The 21,028-nt window shown below is 43.9% G+C and overlaps 1 protein-coding gene across 4 annotated transcripts in view; it reads left to right on the top strand.

Annotated features, from left to right (window-relative positions):
• Window positions 1–5,302: 5,302 nt before the first annotated feature.
• The window catches only part of NRXN3 (neurexin 3), a 982,535-nt gene continuing 966,809 nt past the window's right edge, over window positions 5,303–21,028 (top strand). For all 4 annotated transcript variants that reach the window (XM_035901997.1, XM_035901996.1, XM_035901998.1 and 1 more), the window contains exon 1: window positions 5,303–6,011. In XM_035901997.1, the coding sequence (XP_035757890.1) occupies window positions 5,303–6,011 (709 nt within the window). The remainder of the gene's footprint in view (window positions 6,012–21,028) is intronic.

Genomic DNA, 21,028 nt, shown 5'->3' with positions numbered 1-21,028 from the left:
CAAAGCATAAGCCAAAAGGAGCCCATTGCTCACACTAGAGAACTGGATGAGTGAAGACGGACTGAATAAATACTATTAATTCCCCATTTCTCTGCTGCTGGCAAGCTTGGATTTTCGTATCAATTATTGATTGTGAATCTCGCTGGATCATTTTGAGCAGCGTATGTCATAGAGCTGTAATGATCTGATTGCTGTGCTTTAGGATGACTGCAGGGATACACATGGACGCAGAGCCAAATTAGGGTCCTGTTTACCCCTTCCTAAAACTCCTCTGCTTCATGAGGGCCTGGGGAATAAGGCAAACCATTGTATTTTGCTTTTTTTACAGTGAAGGCAAGGACAAGGGTGAGTTTACTTGGGGTCCTAGGTGACCAATGCATGTTTTTCCCTCCACACAAAGTATGGCATAATGAATAGATTTGGTTGTGGAAGGGGGTGGCAGTCTGGGGGGATTGTAGACCCCTCCTGTCAGTGTGTCAGTGGCATTTTGTTCAGCACCCTTAAGTGGAATAACAGGGTTTACAGAGGCTTGTACTGGGCTGCAGTGGCAGGGGTTTGCAAGGGAAGCCAGCCTGTCCTTGGCTTCATCTAACTGTTATTCTTTCTGCACTAGGAATTGCTGAAAATTACACTTTCAAACAGAAAAAAGTCCATCCCCAAGCAATTAGCAGCCAGAGAGGGAGGTAGTAGAGGAGGGAGGGCAGGGAGTGACAAACTCCTCTCCTGCAACCTTTCTGTGCAGTTGGGTAAATAAGCTGCGGAGCAGCACTGTGCCCAGCTTCTCACCCTCTTTCCTAAGCAGGTGCATTGCGAGACGTTTGCAAAGATATTAACCCGCATACAGAGTGTGCCAGTCAGTAATTATGGAAATTAGTTGGCAATTAGATAATGTCACTCACAGCTGATAAGCAGTTGAGAGCCACTCCGAAGCGAGGGCGAGACCCTCTCCATGGGCTGCTGAGCAGATGGCTCTGACCTGGCATTAATGGGCTGCTCTCAGGTTTGGGAAGGTGGGTGGTGGTTGGGTAGCACTTGCCCACGGCACTGCAGGGGGGCTGCCTCCCTTCCCCGGCTCGGGAAGTTGTGCAGCTCTATCATCAGCCCTGTGAGTGGGATGTTTCAATCGTGCAAGTGGGTGTGTTTCCTACAGCAGGTTTTGTGTGTGTGAGATGATGAGCCGTCTGTTCAGCGTGCAGGTTCGTTGCTGTCTCAGCTCTCCGGCAGGCCAGGGAGGTGGTACAGGCTGCTGGAGGTACAGTGGAGATAACTTGCTGGCTCTCTCATTTCTTCAGGGTAGCAAGTATCTAAAATGCTCTGCAAAGACCTCACCTAGTGGTTTGTTGAAGGGCTGATCACATCAGACTGGTTGTCTTGTTTTGTGCTGCTAAATCGCATTAAGACAAAAGTGTAACAGAAAATATTTGTTGTGTTGCTTTTGCATGTGAGGTGGAATCGGAACAGGGGTGTTGCTAATTCGTGACTGGGAGAGGCGACGTCCATCATGAAGTCTATTTTTTTGTCAGATGTGATCATGCTGTGACAAAGTTTGAGGTTTCTCAGAGATAAAATACATAAGAAAATACTATGGGATTCTATAGTTATTGTCCCAAACCGTAATGCATTGCTATGGTAGCAGTGTGCTCTATGAGGCTGCTAGGGTAGCACTTGTGCTAAAAATAAAATGGTAAGAGCAGAAAATTATTCGTTCTCGGTGTGTCTTGGAGGATCATTGTGGGAAATGGGTGAGGCACAGAGTTGTTGTGTCAGGATGTACTCTGTCAAGGTTGGGATTCAGATCCTGGCCACTGCTAAAATAAGACACTGGGTCTTCTGAATTTTGAAGACCCTGTTACTGTATGGTGAGGCTTGCTCTCTCAGGCTGAAATGTGTGAGGTGCAAAACTGGAATAGCGGGAATTGCTGTGTGTCAGGACTGATGGGTGCTGGCAGAGCTGGAGGAGCCTCGGGTGGCCCCTGCCTGCTAGTGGCTGGGTGCAGGAGCCTTCCCAAAACCTGAGCTGCAGTGTCCAAAAGGCAATGAAGCACCCAGAAGTGCCTATATTTCATGGTTTTTATGTCGCCTTCCTCTTCTGAAACAGAACTGGCACTGTCTTCTTTCAAAACAGCTAGAAAGGGATTACCTTGGCTTCTTTCAGTCAAAACAGAGAGAGAGGGATTGCCTTGGCTTCCCTCAGCCAACAGTGCTGCTCCTGTTTAACTGTTTCTGCCTGGTTTCCCTTGTTAACTGTGGCCTTTGTCCTCTCCTAATGAACATGTATCAATGTTACAGAAATCTGTACTGTATAGGTAGCCTGCTCCCTTTACTGTGCCTTTTGAAATATCCCAAGGATTTAAGCGGCCCATGCAGACTGAGATTTCTTTCTCTGTGTAAAACAAGGTTTCAGCAGCATGGGTTTGGGAGAGGTAGGTAGGCTTTTTGGACAGGCCTTTGGGCTGTACATGGGCGTATGCATCTCATCTGTGGTTATCTATAGAGTGTTTACATCTGCTGCTGTGATTTATTGGTTCTCAAAGAGTTAGTCTTCTAAAACAGAGAGAGAAGAGTAGAAAGGCTGAGGGCTACTTCTGATGCAAGTGGTGCAACCCACCCTGCCCAGGAGAATTGAAAGCTGTGGCGAGAGCCCCTCTGCACGGGTGTCTCTGTGGGTGGTTGCTGCCATGCTGAGCTTGCCTCCCTCCCCAGCTCAGGCTGAGCACAGAGCTATCTGATGGAGCAGTGAATTTTGTTATGGTGGTGGTAAATGTTCCAGGGAACTGTGAGCTGCTGGGAGCACATCACTGGCTAATTTACACACATTATTATATTCCTATTCCCATCTCATCAATAATTCCAGGCTTGGGTCATCACTTTCTCTCTTACCTCCCTCTCACTCTATTCTCCTTCTTCATAAATCATGGGCTATTTTAGCGGAGCCACTAGGGAGCACAGAGGAGAAAGGTAAATGGACAAGAGCCACAATTTTCTTTTTTTCCTGGTGATTTTCAAAGCCCCTCAAAACCCCCATGAACTGAGCCAACATCATGATTATTGGGAAGACAGATGATTTGAGCATTTGGATATGTGGCTTTTTTTTTTTCATTTTACACCTCTCCTAACACCTCCTTTTTCCTCCCTCCATTCTCCTGAGCCAAGCTGTTAACAATTAAAAGGAATTATCTTCCCTCTGGTTTTGACTTGATTTTATTTGTGTTTATAGCAGTTTAGCTAACACACTCCACTCAGGCAGCTGCAGGGAACAGGCCTAGTTTCCACGGGGCACTGAAAGCTCACGGTTCTCTCCAACTAGCAGGTTTTCTTTTAATTGATCCCTTTTGTTTTCTAAGTGACTTGGTTTTGGTTCTGGCTAAATTTGCCAGACTGACAGCCCTGGAAACTTAGGGCTTCTGCAGGTCCCTGGGGCAGGTAGGGCAGAGGCTGTGACTCTGTGAGATCTCCCCTCTGTTGCTTACTGATTCTCCTCCAGCTCAGCCTCTGCCCTTATCAAGCAGACACTTTTCTGCACTGCCCATTTCTCCGGTGTCTGGACCTCCTTCTTTGGAGCAAGGTGGACAGTGGGGTTGAAAGGCATCTGCTGGGAGCAACAGCAGCCCCAGCAACTCTCATTGTCCACAGCACAAAACACTTTTCCCAAGCAAATATAGTCTCGCAATATTTGTGATCCAATTTGTGAAATCTGTGTTCATGCTCGCTTCTGGGAGGTTGAAGGCCTTGATTCTGATCACCTCCTTCCCTGCTCTGTATCTGTGCTATTGTTAGCCATTCCCAGAGCCGTTCTTGTGCCCAACCCACCTCTGTGAACAAGCACCTGAGTTGATGGAAAACTCACTTTATTTTTAAGCAGGATTTTCAAAGAATGAGCCCAGCTTTGTGCTGCCTTTACTTGTCATCTTAAAACATCCTCCTACCCCAGGCATACAGTCGCCCACATGCAAATAGGCAGAAGTGAATTAAATCTCAGTGTTAACAGGTGGAACTCTTGCTTGCTGAAGGCAGTTGAAATTGCTTGCTGTTAGCTAGGGGTGAATTTGGCCTTTTTGCTAAACCACCAGACCAGGGTAAGTGCTTAAGTGCTTAGACAGTTCTTATCATCTAAGCTACAAGTTTCCTATCATCTAAGCTGCAGGTTGCCATATATAATTTGCATAGCACATGTTTCCAGGTTGCAAAGGTCCCTGTTAGTCTCTGAAGTGTGCAAGACGTGTAAAGTAAAAGCAGCTATTGCATGACAGGCTGACAGCAGGGTTGTCTTCTCTAATGCTTACTTGGTGTGCTAGGGAGCATAATGAAAGCAGTGCAATGGGAAGTTTGGATAATGTTTTCTCTTGCCCTGTAACAACTTTTAAACTCTAAGGAACTCTGGTCTTTGCCCTAAGCATTTTCATTGAGGGGTGATTGTTACTGGGGAAGCTTCAGCACCATTCCTCTCAGTAAAGTCAATGAGGCTGCATCGATAATTTGGTGTATTTTTACCTTGCTTAGTGTTGTGGTGTGCGCAGATCACTTGGTGAGTTCTCTATTTGGTCTTCTTAGTTTTAAGGACATAGATGTCCTTGCTGCTTTGGAGGACTGTGTAGCCAACTGCGGTCATGAAGAAGTGGCCAGAGTATCAAGAAATGTAAATGAGTTACTGGACAAGATGTTAATAAGTTTCATGGTAAAGATATGGTGAGAGTAGTGGGAATAACTTCCTTTCTTTTCTTCTCTTGACCCCACAGGTCCTGCAAGCTCCATGAGTGCCAAGCAGTGAATTATGGGCCGGGTAGCCACCAGTGCATCATGAAGATTGGCTTTATTTTTGCCCTCTTGAGGATCACGTGCTTTATGAATTTACCTTCTCGTCCATCTCACTGCCACCTCCGTCGATATTGTCTTCACTTCTAGGAAACCAGAATCTGGGGCTTGGGCTTTAGCTCTGCTGTTCCTTCCTCCCTGGAACAACCAGTGTCACCTTTGTGTTCTACCAAAACAAATCACTGTGGGTTATTTTGCCCTTCACAAAAGTACGCCGGCTGGAAAATTCAATTCATATATGCTGTACTTCTGAGATAAAAGCCTCTGGATCCTAAACAATAATTGAGGTCTTTCCTTGGGGAGGAGACATTTCCTCTTGGTCACATGCACTAGCGATCTCACTTTCCACTTACTCTCCCCTTCTCTCTGTCACTGTCTGTGCTCTCCTCCTCTTCCTGTTGGATTTAACATTTGGTGTTGACTGCTGGGGTTCTCCTCCCAGTAGCGTGGCTTTTGTTTTTCTCCTAGGGAAGAGCAGATTCTTGAAACAATGGGCTTCACTCTGCACTCCGTCTACTTCACCTTGAAGGTGAGTTTGCTGCTGGGCTCCTTGCTGGGTCTCTGTTTGGGTCTGGAGTTCATGGGCATCCCCAACCAGTGGGCCCGCTACCTCCGCTGGGATGCCAGCACTAGGAGTGAACTCAGCTTCCAGTTCAAGACCAATGTCTCTGCTGGGCTGCTCCTCTACTTTGATGATGGTGGTGTCTGTGACTTCCTCTGTCTGTCCCTTGTTGATGGGCGCATCCAGCTCCAGTTTAGTGTGGACTGTGCGGAGACTACAGTTATCACAGACAAGCAGGTCAACGACAGCAACTGGCACTTCCTGATGGTCAGCCGCAATCACCTTCGGACAGTGCTAGTGCTGGATGGCGAAGCCAAGCCAGGCGAGGTGCGTCCACAACGCCAGTATATGAATATCGTCAGTGACCTTTTTGTTGGTGGAGTCCCACTGGACATCCGTCCTGCTGCCTTGACCCTTGATGGTGTTCTGGGTGAGCCTCCATTTCAAGGATTTATCCTGGATCTGAAATACGGCAACTCTGAGCCACAGCTCCTGGGCAGTCAAGGGGTCCGACTGGAAATGGAAGGGCTTTGCGCAGAAAACCCCTGTGAAAATGGTGGCACTTGCTTCCTTCTGGATGGTGAGCCACACTGTGACTGCTCAGCCACTGGATATGCTGGCAAGCTGTGTTCTGAAGGTAAGAGAATACTTCCATGCTTCCCATTGATCTTTACATAATCCGAAGAGCTAATTTGTCACTTAGCAGGGCTACAACTGAGCTCTTATCCCTGCTGGTGGCTATCAGAGGAATTAAAGTTCCACGGTTCTTTTTCTAGCTGGAAGTAATGAAATGGGAGTAGATGGAGAGCATGAGCCATTGCAAAAAGTGCTTTCTGAAAGGATGCTGCATTTGTAGCATGGACAGATTTTCATCAGCAACTTGGTAATAAGGGTGGAGAACATAAATTAGAAATACAGAAGTTGGTAAAAGCAGTGGTAAGAAGTTATCTTAGCTATCTGGGTGAATTCCACTATCCTGTGTCCCTGAAAACTGAGTGGAGTGTTGGTGAATGGGAGCCATGTACGTATGGCTAACATAACTGATTGAGAGGATGTTGCAAAAGTTAGGACATCTTTGATGTCAGCTGTGATTAGTCTGTGGAAACCCCATGCTCAATTGCTCACTCCTCAATTGCTTGCATACTAATTGCTGAATGGCACCTTGATTGTTTTATTGCAAAGGGAAGAGGGATTTGAATGTTTCTACATTGTTTCATACTGTCTTTTAAATTTTGAGTCCAGAAGTTTTAAGTCATGCAAAACACATGATGAAGTATGTCTCCTTCCCCCCCCACCCCCTCCTGTGGTCTTTAGCAGTGTGATGGTAATTAACTCTGTATATTGACTGGAAAACCCAGTGTGAATCTGAGAATCTCATCACAGCTTTTTTTTTTATGGCATTTGGGTTTAAACACAACAGTTTGAGCTTAAGCCAAAGACAAAACCTGGGCAAGAAGTGCCCAATCTCAAAGAAAAAAAAACAAAAACAAAAAACCCCCAAAAAACCAGAAACAAACCAAAACAAAGCTGAAACTTTGTCAAAATGAAAATACTTGCAAGAATATCTTATCACAACTGGCATTTGTTTACTTATGTTGGCAATGAAAATAGATTAACTGGAATTTAGTATGTAGAGTGGGGTAAGTGCTGAAAATAAAATCCCTGTACTGTTGATATGTAAGCAAAAAGCCCTACAGAAATACTACGTAAATACAGCTCTACGTTTACAGTATAGATGGAAAAGCAAATGTTTTTATAGGAAGGGAAGGTTTGGAAAAGAAACATGACATCCATATGTGCATTCATTTTAAGGTGCTGTTAATGATAACAGAAAATTTGGCTTTATATCCAAATATTACAGTAACAGTACATGACCAATAGATAGGAGGTGTGAGCCTGCAAGGTGCTGAACACCAGAATTCTTCCTGGCTATTTGCTCTGCACCGATCAGATCCAAACCAATAACGAGCCAGAACTATTTTCTGTGATTGACCCACGAATTATGTGGAGCTGGAGAGACTGCTGGTTGTGACCAAGCACTTCAATAGATGGGCTGCTGGGCCTGATCTTCATACACTTACAGAACAAATACACCTCATGTCTAAATGCCAGTTGTGGGTGATGGAAGACTGCAAGACCACCCAGGCGTGCGGACTCTTAAACATAAAGATATAAGCCTCTTTCTACTGCTGGGCTTCTAATCTAAGGCATCCAGACTCCACAGGTTGCTGCTTGAGGCATCAACAGCGTATGGTATTCAGTGAACTTCTTGAGAAACTACTGTAAGTGTGTGAGGCTTCCAGGTACCTGTGGGGCAATCGTGAGAGCTCTAACCAGGGCTTGGGTGGTGGAATCTCTCCATTTCCTGGGTGGCTGGAGCAATATCAAATATATCTTCTAATGAAGCCAGGGATATTTCTGTTGTAGGCATCACAGATCAAGCAGTGCTATTGTTACCTTTTGAAGCCATGCGTCACCATTGCTGTTTGTTTCCTATAGTGATTCATCAGTTTCCAGCCCAACCTTCTATTAAGGGTGAGCAAAGACGTTTGTCACGATGTACCTTTTTTAATAAATATTTTTAACTCACTGTTAGCTGTGGTCTGTTCAGTCACATATAAGATGCTGTGCAGAGAACTTTTCCAGTGGAACAAATGTAGAGATTTCCCCAAATGCATTATCTTGTCTGGTTCTTCAGTTTTCTCTTGTATTACTTCATGTTATATATTTGGTTTATGTCACAATTTTATAATCAGCCTTGTTTTCTGCCTCCTTTATGCTGCAGCAGTGGTGATTTCTGTGTGTTAAATGCTGTCACCCAAAAATGTTACAGTGTCTGTGCAGATTGTGAGAAGAAGGGGAAAAACAGAAGAAAAACTGATTAGTAAGTGGAAACAAGCAGACAAAGAAAAGTGTCAAGGAAACAAACAGGAACCAAGTTAAGTATAGCTGCCTTTTTATCTGACTTTGAAAAACAGCAAACTCCAAAGATGCTTTCTTTAGATTCTGTAAGTGTGGCAGAACCTCCAGTGTGGCAGGACCTCCACTGATGAACAGTAGGATGTGGTAGGAACAGCAGGACTGGATTCAGGCTCTTCCTGCCTGTGGCTTGATTGGCCATTAACCAACTTGTATTTTCTTTGTTTGCTTTTTTCCCAAGAGATTGTAATGCTTGTTGTTGGAACTGTTTCCCCCCCCCCCCCCTTTTTTTTTTTTTGTTTCCTTCTCCCTCCTCTGGATATTTGCAGAAGTAACATGGTTATTTTATTCACCGTCTCATTTTTGAAAAAGACATGATTTTTCAACTGGCTATCAACAACTCCCTTTTGGGGGGGGATCCTTAACTCCATTACAGTATTTACTAGTCTGTAGTCTGTGTGCGTATTTTCATTTTGGCTCTTTTACTGGGAACTGATGGGATCCAATCAATACCAACTTCTGTTTGAACAGCTAAATGTAATGTGTACCTTTTTAATAATGAGTTCTCTTGACAGTGTCCAGGCCATTACTTGGCTATTGACTGATGCCTATGTCTGCAGATAGTAAAACCACAGCAAACTCATTTATTCTGTGGCCAGAGAAATAAGAAATAAATAGAGAGTGGAACCTGCTGAGCCTGTGTTGTGACGCAATGAAGCTCCATTTACAGTATTAGGGGTTACTGTAACGCAAAGTGCAGTTCCAGTTATGGTGAACCTCAGCAGAGAACAACCATTCCATACTGAGACAAAACTGTAAATTCTGTCCAGAATCAGACCCAATGTGCAGAAGGATTTTTGGCACTTACCATGCACTCAGGATTTCCGGGATTTTGTATCTCATGGTAGCTACACGCCCAGAAGGGTAGCTGAGCTGATCATTGCTGGTCCATGAGAAGTACGATTTCTGTGTCTGAGCATGTACAGCGAGGGCACCAATGTGTGCACACTGTGGAAGGCTGTTTTGAATAAAATGCGGTACTATTTTTGTTGCAGTTGGGGTAAACTGGTTCATCAAACCTGACAGCTCTGTAGGGTACAGAGGATGGCTGATTTGAGTATTAATTAATTTGTATGTTTCTGGGCAATGGTGGCATTAGACAAGAAAGCTGAAGTCAGACACACCTTCCCCTCTAATAAACCTCATCAGTCTCTGTGGGATCAGGCTGCTGCCAAGAGAATGAGGTTCCTGTAGAATTTGAGCGGCACAGATATGTTCGTATCACTGGAAAAAATACCCCAAACCTTCCCCACGCAAATTTTACAAACAGCGCTGCAGTAGCAGCTAGATGAGCATGTTCATATCTGCTCTTTCAAGCTGAAGACATCACACCATCTTCCTTAGTCTGCAAGAAATTCTCTCTCTGACATTGCAATGTAGAGAGCGAGTTCGCTAATGTGGACAGTGTGAGTGCAGCATTGTATGTACAAGAGTATTTTGGCCCAAGACCTCACGCCTCTCCCTAGGCCCCTTCTGGACTTTGTGAGGGTAGGTGAACAGAAGATGTGCTTAGAAATGACATCAACTCTGCTTGTAGCTGCAGAACCAAGACGTTGATGTGATCACCAGCTTCACAAAGCACCATGCTGAAGCCTTTGTATTGCCTGCAGGGGCTGTTTCTAAACGAAGCCTGAATAGGGGCCTGATTGCACCTCTTCCCTTGATTACAGAGCAAGATTTCCTGGGGATGCTGCCTGCTGAATGACAGAGGGGCCCGTTGCTCTGTAATTATCACACTTTTAACTGCAGTGGGAACAGATTTTTCTATAGCCCCTCAGCTTTGTTTAAAGCGACAAGTTACTGCAGGATTTATTCTCCACCTGCCCCTTCGGAGCAGCCCGGTTTTGGCTGCATCTGAAAGGACTGCCTAGCCTCACTTGCAATCACTGTATCTGCCTGCCAGCCACCCCAAACTTTGTAACACTAAGGGCTAATTTGGCACTTTGCCATGAGCCTGATGGGTACACTTAATTTGCATATGCATTTACATAAATTTTGTAATCAGAAACAAATGAACATGACCATAATATTTGCTTCCACTTGCATATTCCTTGATAGACGAATATAAATTGGTTGTTGTCGAATTCACCAGCAATAAACAGCTGCAGACCCTCCCTTGGTCCTGTGCTGTTCTGGAGGACAGCAGGCGGTTCTGGGACACGCTTTGGAGGGCCCCGATCTTCACTTACCAGTACAGAACTCTAGAACTGATGGTCTCCGAGGGCTGTGGAGTAAGTATTGCAAGAGGCAAATCTGCTGTTTTATGCCGCTTCTTATGCCCCAGCTCTGGCCATTGGGTGAAAGCTGGTAAGAACTCTGCTTGTGACTTACTTCTACAGCAATTTGTTTTTCCCTACCCATTCCTCTTGCTCATTTTTCCTGGTTTAATTTCCTTTGGTTCTATTGAAAATAGTGATTTTTTTTCCAGTCTGGTTATAATTTTTTGATGCATTGCCAGATGATGGGCACCAGGGAAAGATGATGTGTTAAGATATTAATTAATGTTTATAAAGAGTTTTGAAACTCCAGAGTGCAGTTTAAGCACCCATTGTTATTCTTAATAATACATAATAAAATGGAGCAGGAGCTGCAGAATTTCCATTTAGATTCCATACACCACTTCACAGAAATGGCCTAGGACCCGTCTGCCCTAAGTGTGGACTACCTGCAGCTCCAAGACTGAGCTGGGTTTTTGTATTCTCCCCTACTTTTAATTCAGGGAAACCACAGGGAGATTCCAGGCCCCTGTATGGAGTGTGCCATTGATTCAAACAGTCTAGCTGCAATACGTGCTGACAGCTATATTCTTCTTGTTTCACTCTTCTGTATTATAGATGACCATGAGGCTACAATCCTTGTCTGCTTGATTGCAGATCTGCTGCAGCCCTTAGGCAACAGACAAGTTATAGCCCTCAGTTAGGCAAAGCTTGGACATCTTTGCTGAAATGAAGCAAATTGTGGCTGAGTACAAACAAGATGACCATTTGGTGTGAGGTGGAACTGGTGAAGAGTGAGAACTATTTGCAGTTGGGAAGGGGGTGGGACTCAGGGGAAAAAGACAGGATGAAAATGTTACTTTATAAAAGAGTAAGCCATAGCTCACATCAGCTGTTTACAGCAGCTGTTCTGTCTTGGTTTTACCTGCCTCATAGTATAAGACAGCAGTTCTTGGCTACTCCAAAGAGCAGAGTTGAATGGGCTGAGTGAGCTTCTGGAGAACTAAATCTAGCTGGAGTCTGGATACCAGCTTCCTCTATCAGCCCATAGACCAGCCTGCTGGCTCCTGCTCTGTCCCAAAGCACGCACAGCTAGGATCTAAACTGGATTTTTTTGGCATTACTAAATAACAATTTAAAGAAAAGAAACTAATAATAATAATGAAAGTGAGCAGAGCCATAAATTCTCTTTCCAACTTACGATCAGGAGATAATTTGGTTTCAGAAGGTTTATTTTTCTTTGCTTTTGCCCTAAAAAAAGGCAGGGGGGAGTCAATCTATTATTACTGTCCAGGCTTCTGCTGAGCTAGGCAGTCTGTCATGGAGGTCAATCAGCAGTAAATATAGCCCCAAGCAAGACAGCACATGCTGTGGCCTTGCTTTCATCCTTATTCCAGGATTCAGGTGTCCAGGTCATTTGCCACAGGGTAATTTTTGTTAAGTTTTGGTGGAAAATGGAGGGAGATAAGTCTCCCAGCTACCTTGAGGATGCTGGAAATGGCGTGACAAAGCTACAGGGAGAGGAGCAGAGGAGGAGCACATCAGTCCGGCAAACTCTGGCACTGCGAAGAGAAGATGAGCCTCTGCATGTCGACCTCAGCACCGCATGCTCCCGGACGCGGGAGAAGGTGGTAATCCATGTGATGAAATGGTAGAGTGGCCACCTGTCCTGGGCCAACTTCTGATTTCACTTTACCTCTTGTTCCTTTGCTGACCCACTTTGAACTTGACGGATAGCAAAACTTCTTTCTCTCCCTGTAGAAAGCAAGGCAACTGCCACGTTGTTGCTGTCCAGAGACAGCAATGTGACTTTTGGGTGTATGTGTGTGTCTCTCCCGCAATCCTTCATTGCAGACAGGCTCACTGCCATTGTAAACCTACCCTGCGGAGCAAAGCGTTTGCCCTTCCTTCATCTGTGAACAGGTCCAGGAACCGACAGCTGGGTGCAAAACAGCCCAAGGGCTGAAAGAGGTAGATGTGGGGATGTAGGGAAGACTGTGGAACAGACTACTCGAAGCAGAACAGGTTTGTATTTGAATGTGTTTGCTCTGAAATGCGGCTGGGACCAGGGTACACTGGATCCACATTCTGTGTTGCCAACAGCATTGCCAGTCATGCTATTTCAGCTGTCCAGGCCCTGCCTGCATGTACACTTGCTTACCTCCTTGTCCTGAGAGGAGATGTAGAAAGCGGACTTGGGCAGCAGAACTTGGATGGTCTGGTCCTAAACCCACTAGTGCCTAACAGACTAATTTCCACTTCTGCCACAGGCCTTCCTGTGTCCCAGGGTGATTTGCTGGCAGACTAAAGGACTCAAGATTGAATCAATTGACCTTTCTTTGCAGGGGATATGTAACTGGTTACCCTCTGTGTCTCAGCTCCCATATCTGAAATATGTAGCCAGTGGGGCTTCCTGTACTCTAGGTATTATGAATCCTATATGCTTCTATATGAGAGTGATAGGGACATGTAAATATCTTAGCAGGACAGGTAAATGATGATAATTCATGAGCACCCAGTAGGATGACCTGATTTGTCTGTCAGTTTTCCAGCTAGGCTTGCAGTTAGAAATTAAGGTGTCTTTCCTTGTTAGGTGCTTGTCTTTGAGGAGCATTCCTCATCTTCCTTTTCAACTGAAATCTCCCAGTTCCCTGCCACTTTGTGAAGCGTCACACTATGAGTACTCAGAGCCTTCACACTGTGAGTACTCGGAGCCTTCCCAGGCCAGGCTGCAGTTGTGCTGGTGAAGACAGAGCCCAAGCAGCAGTGTAGCCTCTTCCCTGTTGGGTGACACGGAGCAGATACTGCACTGCAGGGTGTTGATATGAGCAATGGGAGAAAGAGAGCTTTTGAATCCTTTTTTTTGTCTCTGTCCTGTGTGATCCACTGACTTCCCCCAAATGCCCTCTGTCATGAACCTCAGATGCTGATCTGATGCTTTTCCTTGTGCGGTGACCCACCTCTGCCTACCTGTCTGCATCAGCACTCTCCCTGCTGTGGCTGCTGGTTCCAGCCAGCCCCTTTCACCCTCCATGCTCGAGACTCACCTCGACCTTGAGCTATCAGGAAAAGCAAAGAGGGTATAAATGGCTACCAGAGTTTGCACTTCCTCTGTTCCTGTACGAATCATTGCACAAAAAGCAGGATGACGGAGAAGCAAGCCCATTGGGTTGCTTTTGAGTGTTTCATTAGTCCAAAGCTGGTAAGTGTTTTGTGGTTCTAAGGCACTGAAAGGGTAGGTAAAAATCTTTCTTTTCCTGTTAACTCTTGTCAGCGCAACTCTTAACTGCTTATTAGATACACCAGGTGTATTTGTAGCTGGTCTGCAGTTTGCAAAGTAGGCCGACAAGGGAGACGGGTACTTGGCTCTCAGGATTTTGCTCTGAGGTGTGATCTTCCTCCATGGAATTTGACCAGTAAAGTAACCTGAGTGAATGTAATGGGCTGGCTTTGGCTCTGAGTATTAGAGACAGACCTTTATCAGAAGGGAGGAAGCAATTCATTGGTAGATGTAGACATTTGAGCTGTAGGTTAAAATCAGGCTTCGATCTCTAATGCTGCTGGCAGGCCCCAGAGTTAGCTTGGCTGCTGTATTTATTCGGAAGCGTTTCTCAGGCTGTGTAGTCTCTTGGGTGGATTTTCATTTCTTCTCCATTTCTTGCATTAGTACATGAGAAAAATGACCCTGTGTGAGTTTTCCAGACCTCTGGTGTGCCTCCACAGGCATGTGTGTGATTTTTCTGGTCTTTCTTGATGCTTCCATCCTGCCAGCTTGGCTTTCAGGGCCAGAATGCCTCTCAGTACCTTTCTCCTCAAGGTAATATAGGAGAAATCCTTGGAGCTAAAGGCTGGTTTGTCCACTGAGGCTGGTCAGAAACCACAGCTGCAGCAGAGATGGCTAGCAGAGATGAGAGTGGTTTGTGTTGTGTTCTGCGAATTTCATAGCTCAGTGGCATTTGGAGCTAAATTCTTTAAACTCCTTTCTGTATGTGGCCAAAAATATATTGCTTATATTCCCCAAAGAATTTTTTTTAAATGGGGAAGAAGCGTATGGAATCATTCCTTAATAAATTGCTGTTAAAAAAAGAAGGGAAAAAAGAAAAAGGTGAGGCTTGTGAAGAGAAAAGGAGATTAAACTGCTTGTCTAGGACCACTTAAAAGAAAGATCTGGGGAAGTAGCCAGAATTTCTGTGCTTTTTCTTCTGTCTTCTGCCCTTTCCTCTGTGCTCCTGTGAGAGCTGCCCTGGGACTCAGTGTGGTAGGAGGCAGGGGACTGCGCAAAGGGACCACCCTGCATGATGCCTGCCAGACCTCTGGTATAATTTGAGATCTGTTGTAGGTCCTTGTTATTCACGTAGCTTCAACTTTTAAGGAACATAACAGGAGATCAATGAACATAAAAAAAAATGTGAATTGGATATGTTGCCATTGTGAAGCAGTAGTGGTGTTACATCTCTCAGGATAACCAGAGCTAGAGGTATATTTATAGATATATAGGTTTATATTAATATGAGGTGCAACTCATACAGGCATAACTAGCTTAAATTTTCCAGCTCAGGTGCTGGTAGCTGTGTGATCATGGCAGTTTGGAAGATAGTCATATGATGGTAGTGATGTGGCTGTAGGTTTATTATTGGGTAGAAGACCCTCTGAGAAAGCATTGGATGCCACAGAAAATGGCAAAATCCTCTTTTCTTCAGAGCTCCTCTAGTGGGCGCTCTGCTGTTGGAGACCTGATTTTTTTTCTTCATTGAAAATAAAAAAAACATTAGGGCTCATATGATCAAATTGTAGTTTAGGTTACTGGCTTAGCTGTCTCCTCCTAAATTTTCTATTTTCCTTCATTAGTTAAGCTGAAATGCTCAGCTGTGTGTCAACTGCAGCAATGAACACTTCTACAACAAATTCCCAAGCCTGTTGGTTTTGAATAGATGAGAGACCTATACACTTTATCTCTGCTTCACATCTTACATGTAAATATATCTGCAAGTCAGTCTGTTTTTTGACTGCCCTATCTTGTGGCATGTTCAAATGAAAGATGTGTGAAAAGCAACATTTTGACCAGCTAAGACATATCAGAGTAAGACAGCTTGGAAATGTTTTCCTTGTGAGAAATCGTGGTTTTGTTCAAATCAAAATATTTAGTAAAAAAATACTGATTTTGATGACAGTCTGCGGAAAAAGCAATGTATTTTTATTTTGTAGACTTTCTGGGTTCTGACTTTGTTTAAAATGTAATCTATATCAGTAGCGGGTATATTTCTAGCTTATTTTATAACTTACTGATGTTATTGTCCCTGATACAGACCTGCTGCTGCTGAGCTGCAATATATCATAAAAATGTTGAAGTGTTTTAAGGAAGGGGTGTATGCTCCCACACTGACTAAAAAGCTCTAATGAAAACCCATGGACTCAACCCCACTTTGCCACAGCTGTGGGAACTGTTAGGCCAAGAAGTGGAGGCAAAAGGAGGCCTAAGCATGGGTTAGACTTGACCAGAGAGAACAGATTTCCAGCTTGCAGACAATGAGCAGAGCCTGGAGTACAGGTAGGGTGATGAGTCAGATCGATGCCCTTTGAAACCTCCCAGGAGGGAAGAGTGGTGTGAAACACTGTTATCATTTAAGTTCATTGGAAGTGACAGATCCTGTAGGTGCTGCTGTTTGTCACAGGCTCCACTAACGGAAGGGTCCAAGCAATGATCTTGGGTGGACAGTACTTAGATGGGTTATTCCCCATTTGACTTCTCAGATCTGCCAGTATCATTGAACAGTGCAGTCTCTGGACAGTGAGAGTGAATGCAGCAAGGCTGCATATATTAAAGAATCAGAGCTGCTGATTTGAGAGGTTGGGATTGTCAGCAGTTTGGTCTTTAGCTTTTCAGTGTGTTGGATTGAACCTAAGTAGTTTGTAGTGTAGCTGGACCTGAGGACTGGGTAGTGGGCATTCCCAAAGAGGAACATAACAAATACCTCCCTGTGCAAGAAATGTACTTTGAAATGCTCCCAGTCAAAGCTGAGATTTGGGCTGGATGAGCGAGGCTCTGCCTATGAAAATCACTTGGGAACTGCATTAGTATGGCATGACAGCCACTTGAGCTCTGGGATGTTTTCCCTGTCATTGCCACGGCCAGTGTGGTGACTCCCAGTTTGCCTGAGGCAAAAGATAGCTAAACCAAAGTACTAAGTAACAGATCCTCTATCTCTGGAGAACAATTGGCTGTGATTTCAGACCTCATTTGTCAATGGTGTTTAATTATAGCCCTGCTACCACTTACAGCGGAGGTCACTGCTCTGTTGTAGGTCTATTTAATGCTCCCTCTGGCCTTAAAAATCTATGAATCTATATCCCACCATTTTGGGGCATTTGTAACAGTTTCCACTGATTTTCTTCCAGAGCTGAAATTGCTTAAGTTTCCTCTTGGTTAATTGACAAAGTGTTGTTGCTGGAAAGCTGACTAAAACAATTTAAGCCACTTTTCAGGTCTGGCAGTGAAACAAAATGTAGGTTTAATCTGTTTTAGCTTCTAGCCTTACGCTAGCCCAGTTGTTTCCTCCTAGTGAACTGCTGGCTGACTGTGCTGCGGTGTGGGCACACAAACTGTCTCAACTTGCAGATACAGTGTCATGAATGAGCTGTTCTGTGGAAAATACATCAAACGTATGGATCATTATAAAATGTTTTCTTGAACATCTGGTCACATAAATAGTATTCAGCTTAAAATTAACCTTGCACACCAAATGTTCTTTAGTCAGGCAAAGCCTTCATTCATACTGGTGAAAGATGTGCTCAACTAAGAACTAAACCCAAATCTATTTAGATTTGTTGATCTTGTCAGTTTAAAAAAATACTACTTTTAAGCCCCATTTTGAAAAGTGGTTCACGCACCTCGGAGCCTTGTGGCTGGTTTGGGCTTCTAAATAGTAATTTTACCTTTGTATTGTATTTTTCCTTTGTATTGTGTTTATTTCCATCCTTTTTCACCTCTAAAGATTTGTCCCAAAGAGCACATTTCTGTTTAAGATTCTTTCCTTGCTTGTGTTTGCCTTTAATAATTTTAATGATCTGATACTGAACTGAAACCAAAGCCATTCAAATGTTCTTTTATTTAAAACTGAAGAAGGAAAATTAATTGCAAAAATCCTGCTTTACTGTGATGTTAAAGTTGTGAATTTCAGAATTAAATGGTAGTACCTGCTACAATCAAAATGCCACATGTCATCCATTCAAATGTGCTTCAGGCATCCTGCACTTGAATTGTGTTCAAGGCAGGAAAATAAAAGAGCTAAAATGCTGTCAGGTTAATAATAAATTGTGCATACATGTGGCACATTTCATCAGAGTGTTCCTAAGCATCTCACAACTACTGATAAATCAGTCAGCCTTCACATCCCTCTACCACACTGTGAAATGCATGTTATCTCTATTTTACTGATGGCAAAACTGAGAGGCAAGCAGAATGTGAATTATTGAGGGGTATCGAGTCAGAAGCTGCCTGAGGTGGGATTGGAATCCAGAACGCTAAATCCTAAGTATTAAACAATGTAGTAGTTTATCTAGTTTTATCCGAGTGTGCTAGAAAAGCTGCAAAATACTGTGGTTTACACTGAATGTGATGCCTAAATATGAGGCTTTGGATTTTAGGGATTCTTGTAAAAATTCACCTGATTGGAATGCAAAGAAAGATCTCTCTTTATTCTTTCCCGTGGAATGGATTGTCCATATCCAAGAAGTTCTGCCCTTTGTGGCTATTGTCGCACAACTTTGTCAGCTGGAACCATCTTGAACCAGCTTGTTCCCTACATCTTGTGTGGTGCAGTGATCTGCACTGTTTGAGCTATGCTTTATGGATTCCTCTGTTTAGTGTTGGTTTACAGTCGGTAATGAGGAAAAATACATTTGTTGCAATAAAAGTTTTAGCTCTTTCTACTCATCTATGGTTTGCATGCTCTTCAATGTGACTTTTCAAAACAGGGAAGAGCAGATCTGGTTCCTTTAAATGTTTCCAGTAGAGAGAAGTTTGTGATTTCACCAAAAATACCAAAATGAAACACTAATCCCAAGTCTTTGAATGCTTTACTGAACATCCCCTTGGATGGAAAGTGACAGGAGAAAATGTAATGGGGACTTAATTTCCCCTTTTGTCTGCATTTCTGCAAACTTGCCGAGGTGATGCTCTCATGTAACCTTCCCTTCCTACCTAGCGTTCCTTGTCAATATGGACAGTGACTTTTACTGGTAACTTTGCTCCAGAGTGGAGTGACTCCAACAAAGCACTGGAGGCAGGACTTTTATGTGCTGGGCTTCCAGCTGAGAGGTAGATCTGGCTTTGTAGAAGGTTGTTCACATGCGATGGAGACAGAAGAGTTTTTGATTGGACTTTTTTGTTTTGCTTGGCTATTTTGAGAGAAGATCCAATGGAAAAATGAATTCCTGAAAAGACCTGAGCTTTTTATCTTTAGTCTCTTTGAGCAGCGTAAAAAGAACATTTTAGAAGAGTTCTTTCTTCTGTGTTTGTTGGCCAAAAGTCTCTTCTTTACATACTGAAAATGGTTCCAGTAAATCCCATTTCTAGTGTAACCCTTGAAAACAAAGTTGCCTGGCAAACAAAAGGCACCCAAGTGAGCAGAAAGTTCTGCATGGAATGAAGATGGTATTAGATGGGACATGATGATCTTGTGCTTATTTTGGAAAGGATAACATAATGAGAAGACTTGAGTAGAGACTCTTTTGCCCAAAAGTGATTTCTTATTTTCTTTGTAACCATGACATACTGCATTTAACTATACTGTCCTCCAACAGATACTCTGTTTTACTGCATAGCATACAGAAGTGTGAGTAGGACTCCTCTGTTCAGGGGTAGCTGGCAGTTTTGACCTGGCATTTATTATAGATGCTGTTTAAATTATTAGAAGCTGTAAGCATTACTTATGGATTATTTTATTTGCAGTGCACAACATAATTTAATTGGTGCTGTGAAGAAGCGCATCATTGGAATTCCTTCAGGTCTGTAATAAAACTCATCAGCAAAACTAGGCCAGAAGGAAACAGAACTAAACTAACAGGCAATACCAAGATCAGGAGTGACATTTGTTGGTAGTGCTGTCAAAGTGGATCCCAAGATACTCACAGAAAAGAGAGTGGTGAATCCAGGCTGAGATGTATTGCTAGAGCTATTATAGATAGTTGGAGAGTGGCGCCCAGACCTGTGACTGTATGGGTCTTTTCCTTAAATATTTCTGGCAGTCTTTTGTAAACCAAACCACACCTGAACACCAACACCCTAGCTGTTTCTTCCTCAGACCAGAAGTATGATGAGTTGATTTTTGTAGCTGTTTATGGCTCTACTGCTTTTCACTGCTTTCCTCCTGCCTAATTGTCCCATCCAGGCTTTACCCTGGCTCATCACTCTGTTGGGAGTAGGATGGAAGCAGGTAGTGCTCTGACTTTGACACCAATCCTTGTTCCTCTTGACCCCAACCCATACGTGGTAGATGGAGGAGGCTGATTGCAGGAAGGGGAGGTGGAGTGAGAGAGATGACAGATGACAGCTGGCGGGGAAAGAGCCTCCTGGTTATGACTGGCCAGGCCAGCTTTTGCATGCTGGCACCGGGAGGCAAAGCAGTCTCTCTGAGGCAAAGCTATGGGAGGCTGGGGGTTGGGCTCTGCAACTGGAGAAAAAGAAAGCAAATCGGCAAGGGAGAAACCAGTTGCGCTGTGTGTTTGAGGTGGGAAGTTTGAGGTGGATAACTGATCAACCTTCAAGGCACCCATTTGGAAGGTAAAGCTCTACTTTCACATTTGCATCCTAATACTTGTCTTCAGCTAAGTGAAGTATCAACATCTTTTGAGGATCTGTTCTCTGAGCAATCTCCTGGGAGGGCTCTAAATCTCCCTCCTTTTGGTTTGATTTCCTTGCTGGAATTTGCCACCTGATACTAGAGACACACTCCTCACACCTTCCTAGCCCTCGTCAAATGTGTCCCAAGAATTTTGTTGGGTGTAAGAACAATGCAGTGATGCATGAATCTCTCTTTTTCATACAACAGTCGTATTTTTTTCTTATTCCTCTGCTCTTGGCTTTAGAGACTGAAGTCTTCAGATGTCACTGTGGATCCTGTTGGGCCTACATATTCCATGTATATGAAATGAGAGGAGTTGTAGGAGCTTTGAGTCTCCCTTTAATGGGATGAGGTAAAGGTGCTGTGACCTTCTTTCATTTCCCTCCAGGCCTTATGACAGAGAACTAGGTAGTGGAACATGGCTAACCCACTCAAGCTAAACTAATTTCTGAGAAAAATCCTCGTCTCTGTTCACTCGTAGACCATTTGGTATAAATTGCTTCTGTCTGTCTGAACTGACTCCTTCTCACCTCTCTGGGATTCAAAGCCCTGCCATCTTTAAGTGCTCTATATTTTCCAGGGTTAATCGTTATATGGGATGGACACATCAGGCATCT

This window comes from Egretta garzetta, unplaced genomic scaffold, assembly GCF_000687185.1.
Source record: "Egretta garzetta isolate BGI_Z169 unplaced genomic scaffold, ASM68718v1 scaffold79, whole genome shotgun sequence".
NCBI classification, from domain to species: Eukaryota; Metazoa; Chordata; class Aves; order Pelecaniformes; family Ardeidae; genus Egretta; species Egretta garzetta.
The sequence above is the reverse complement of the archived record's forward strand: the minus strand, read 5'-3'. Positions and strand labels throughout refer to the sequence as shown.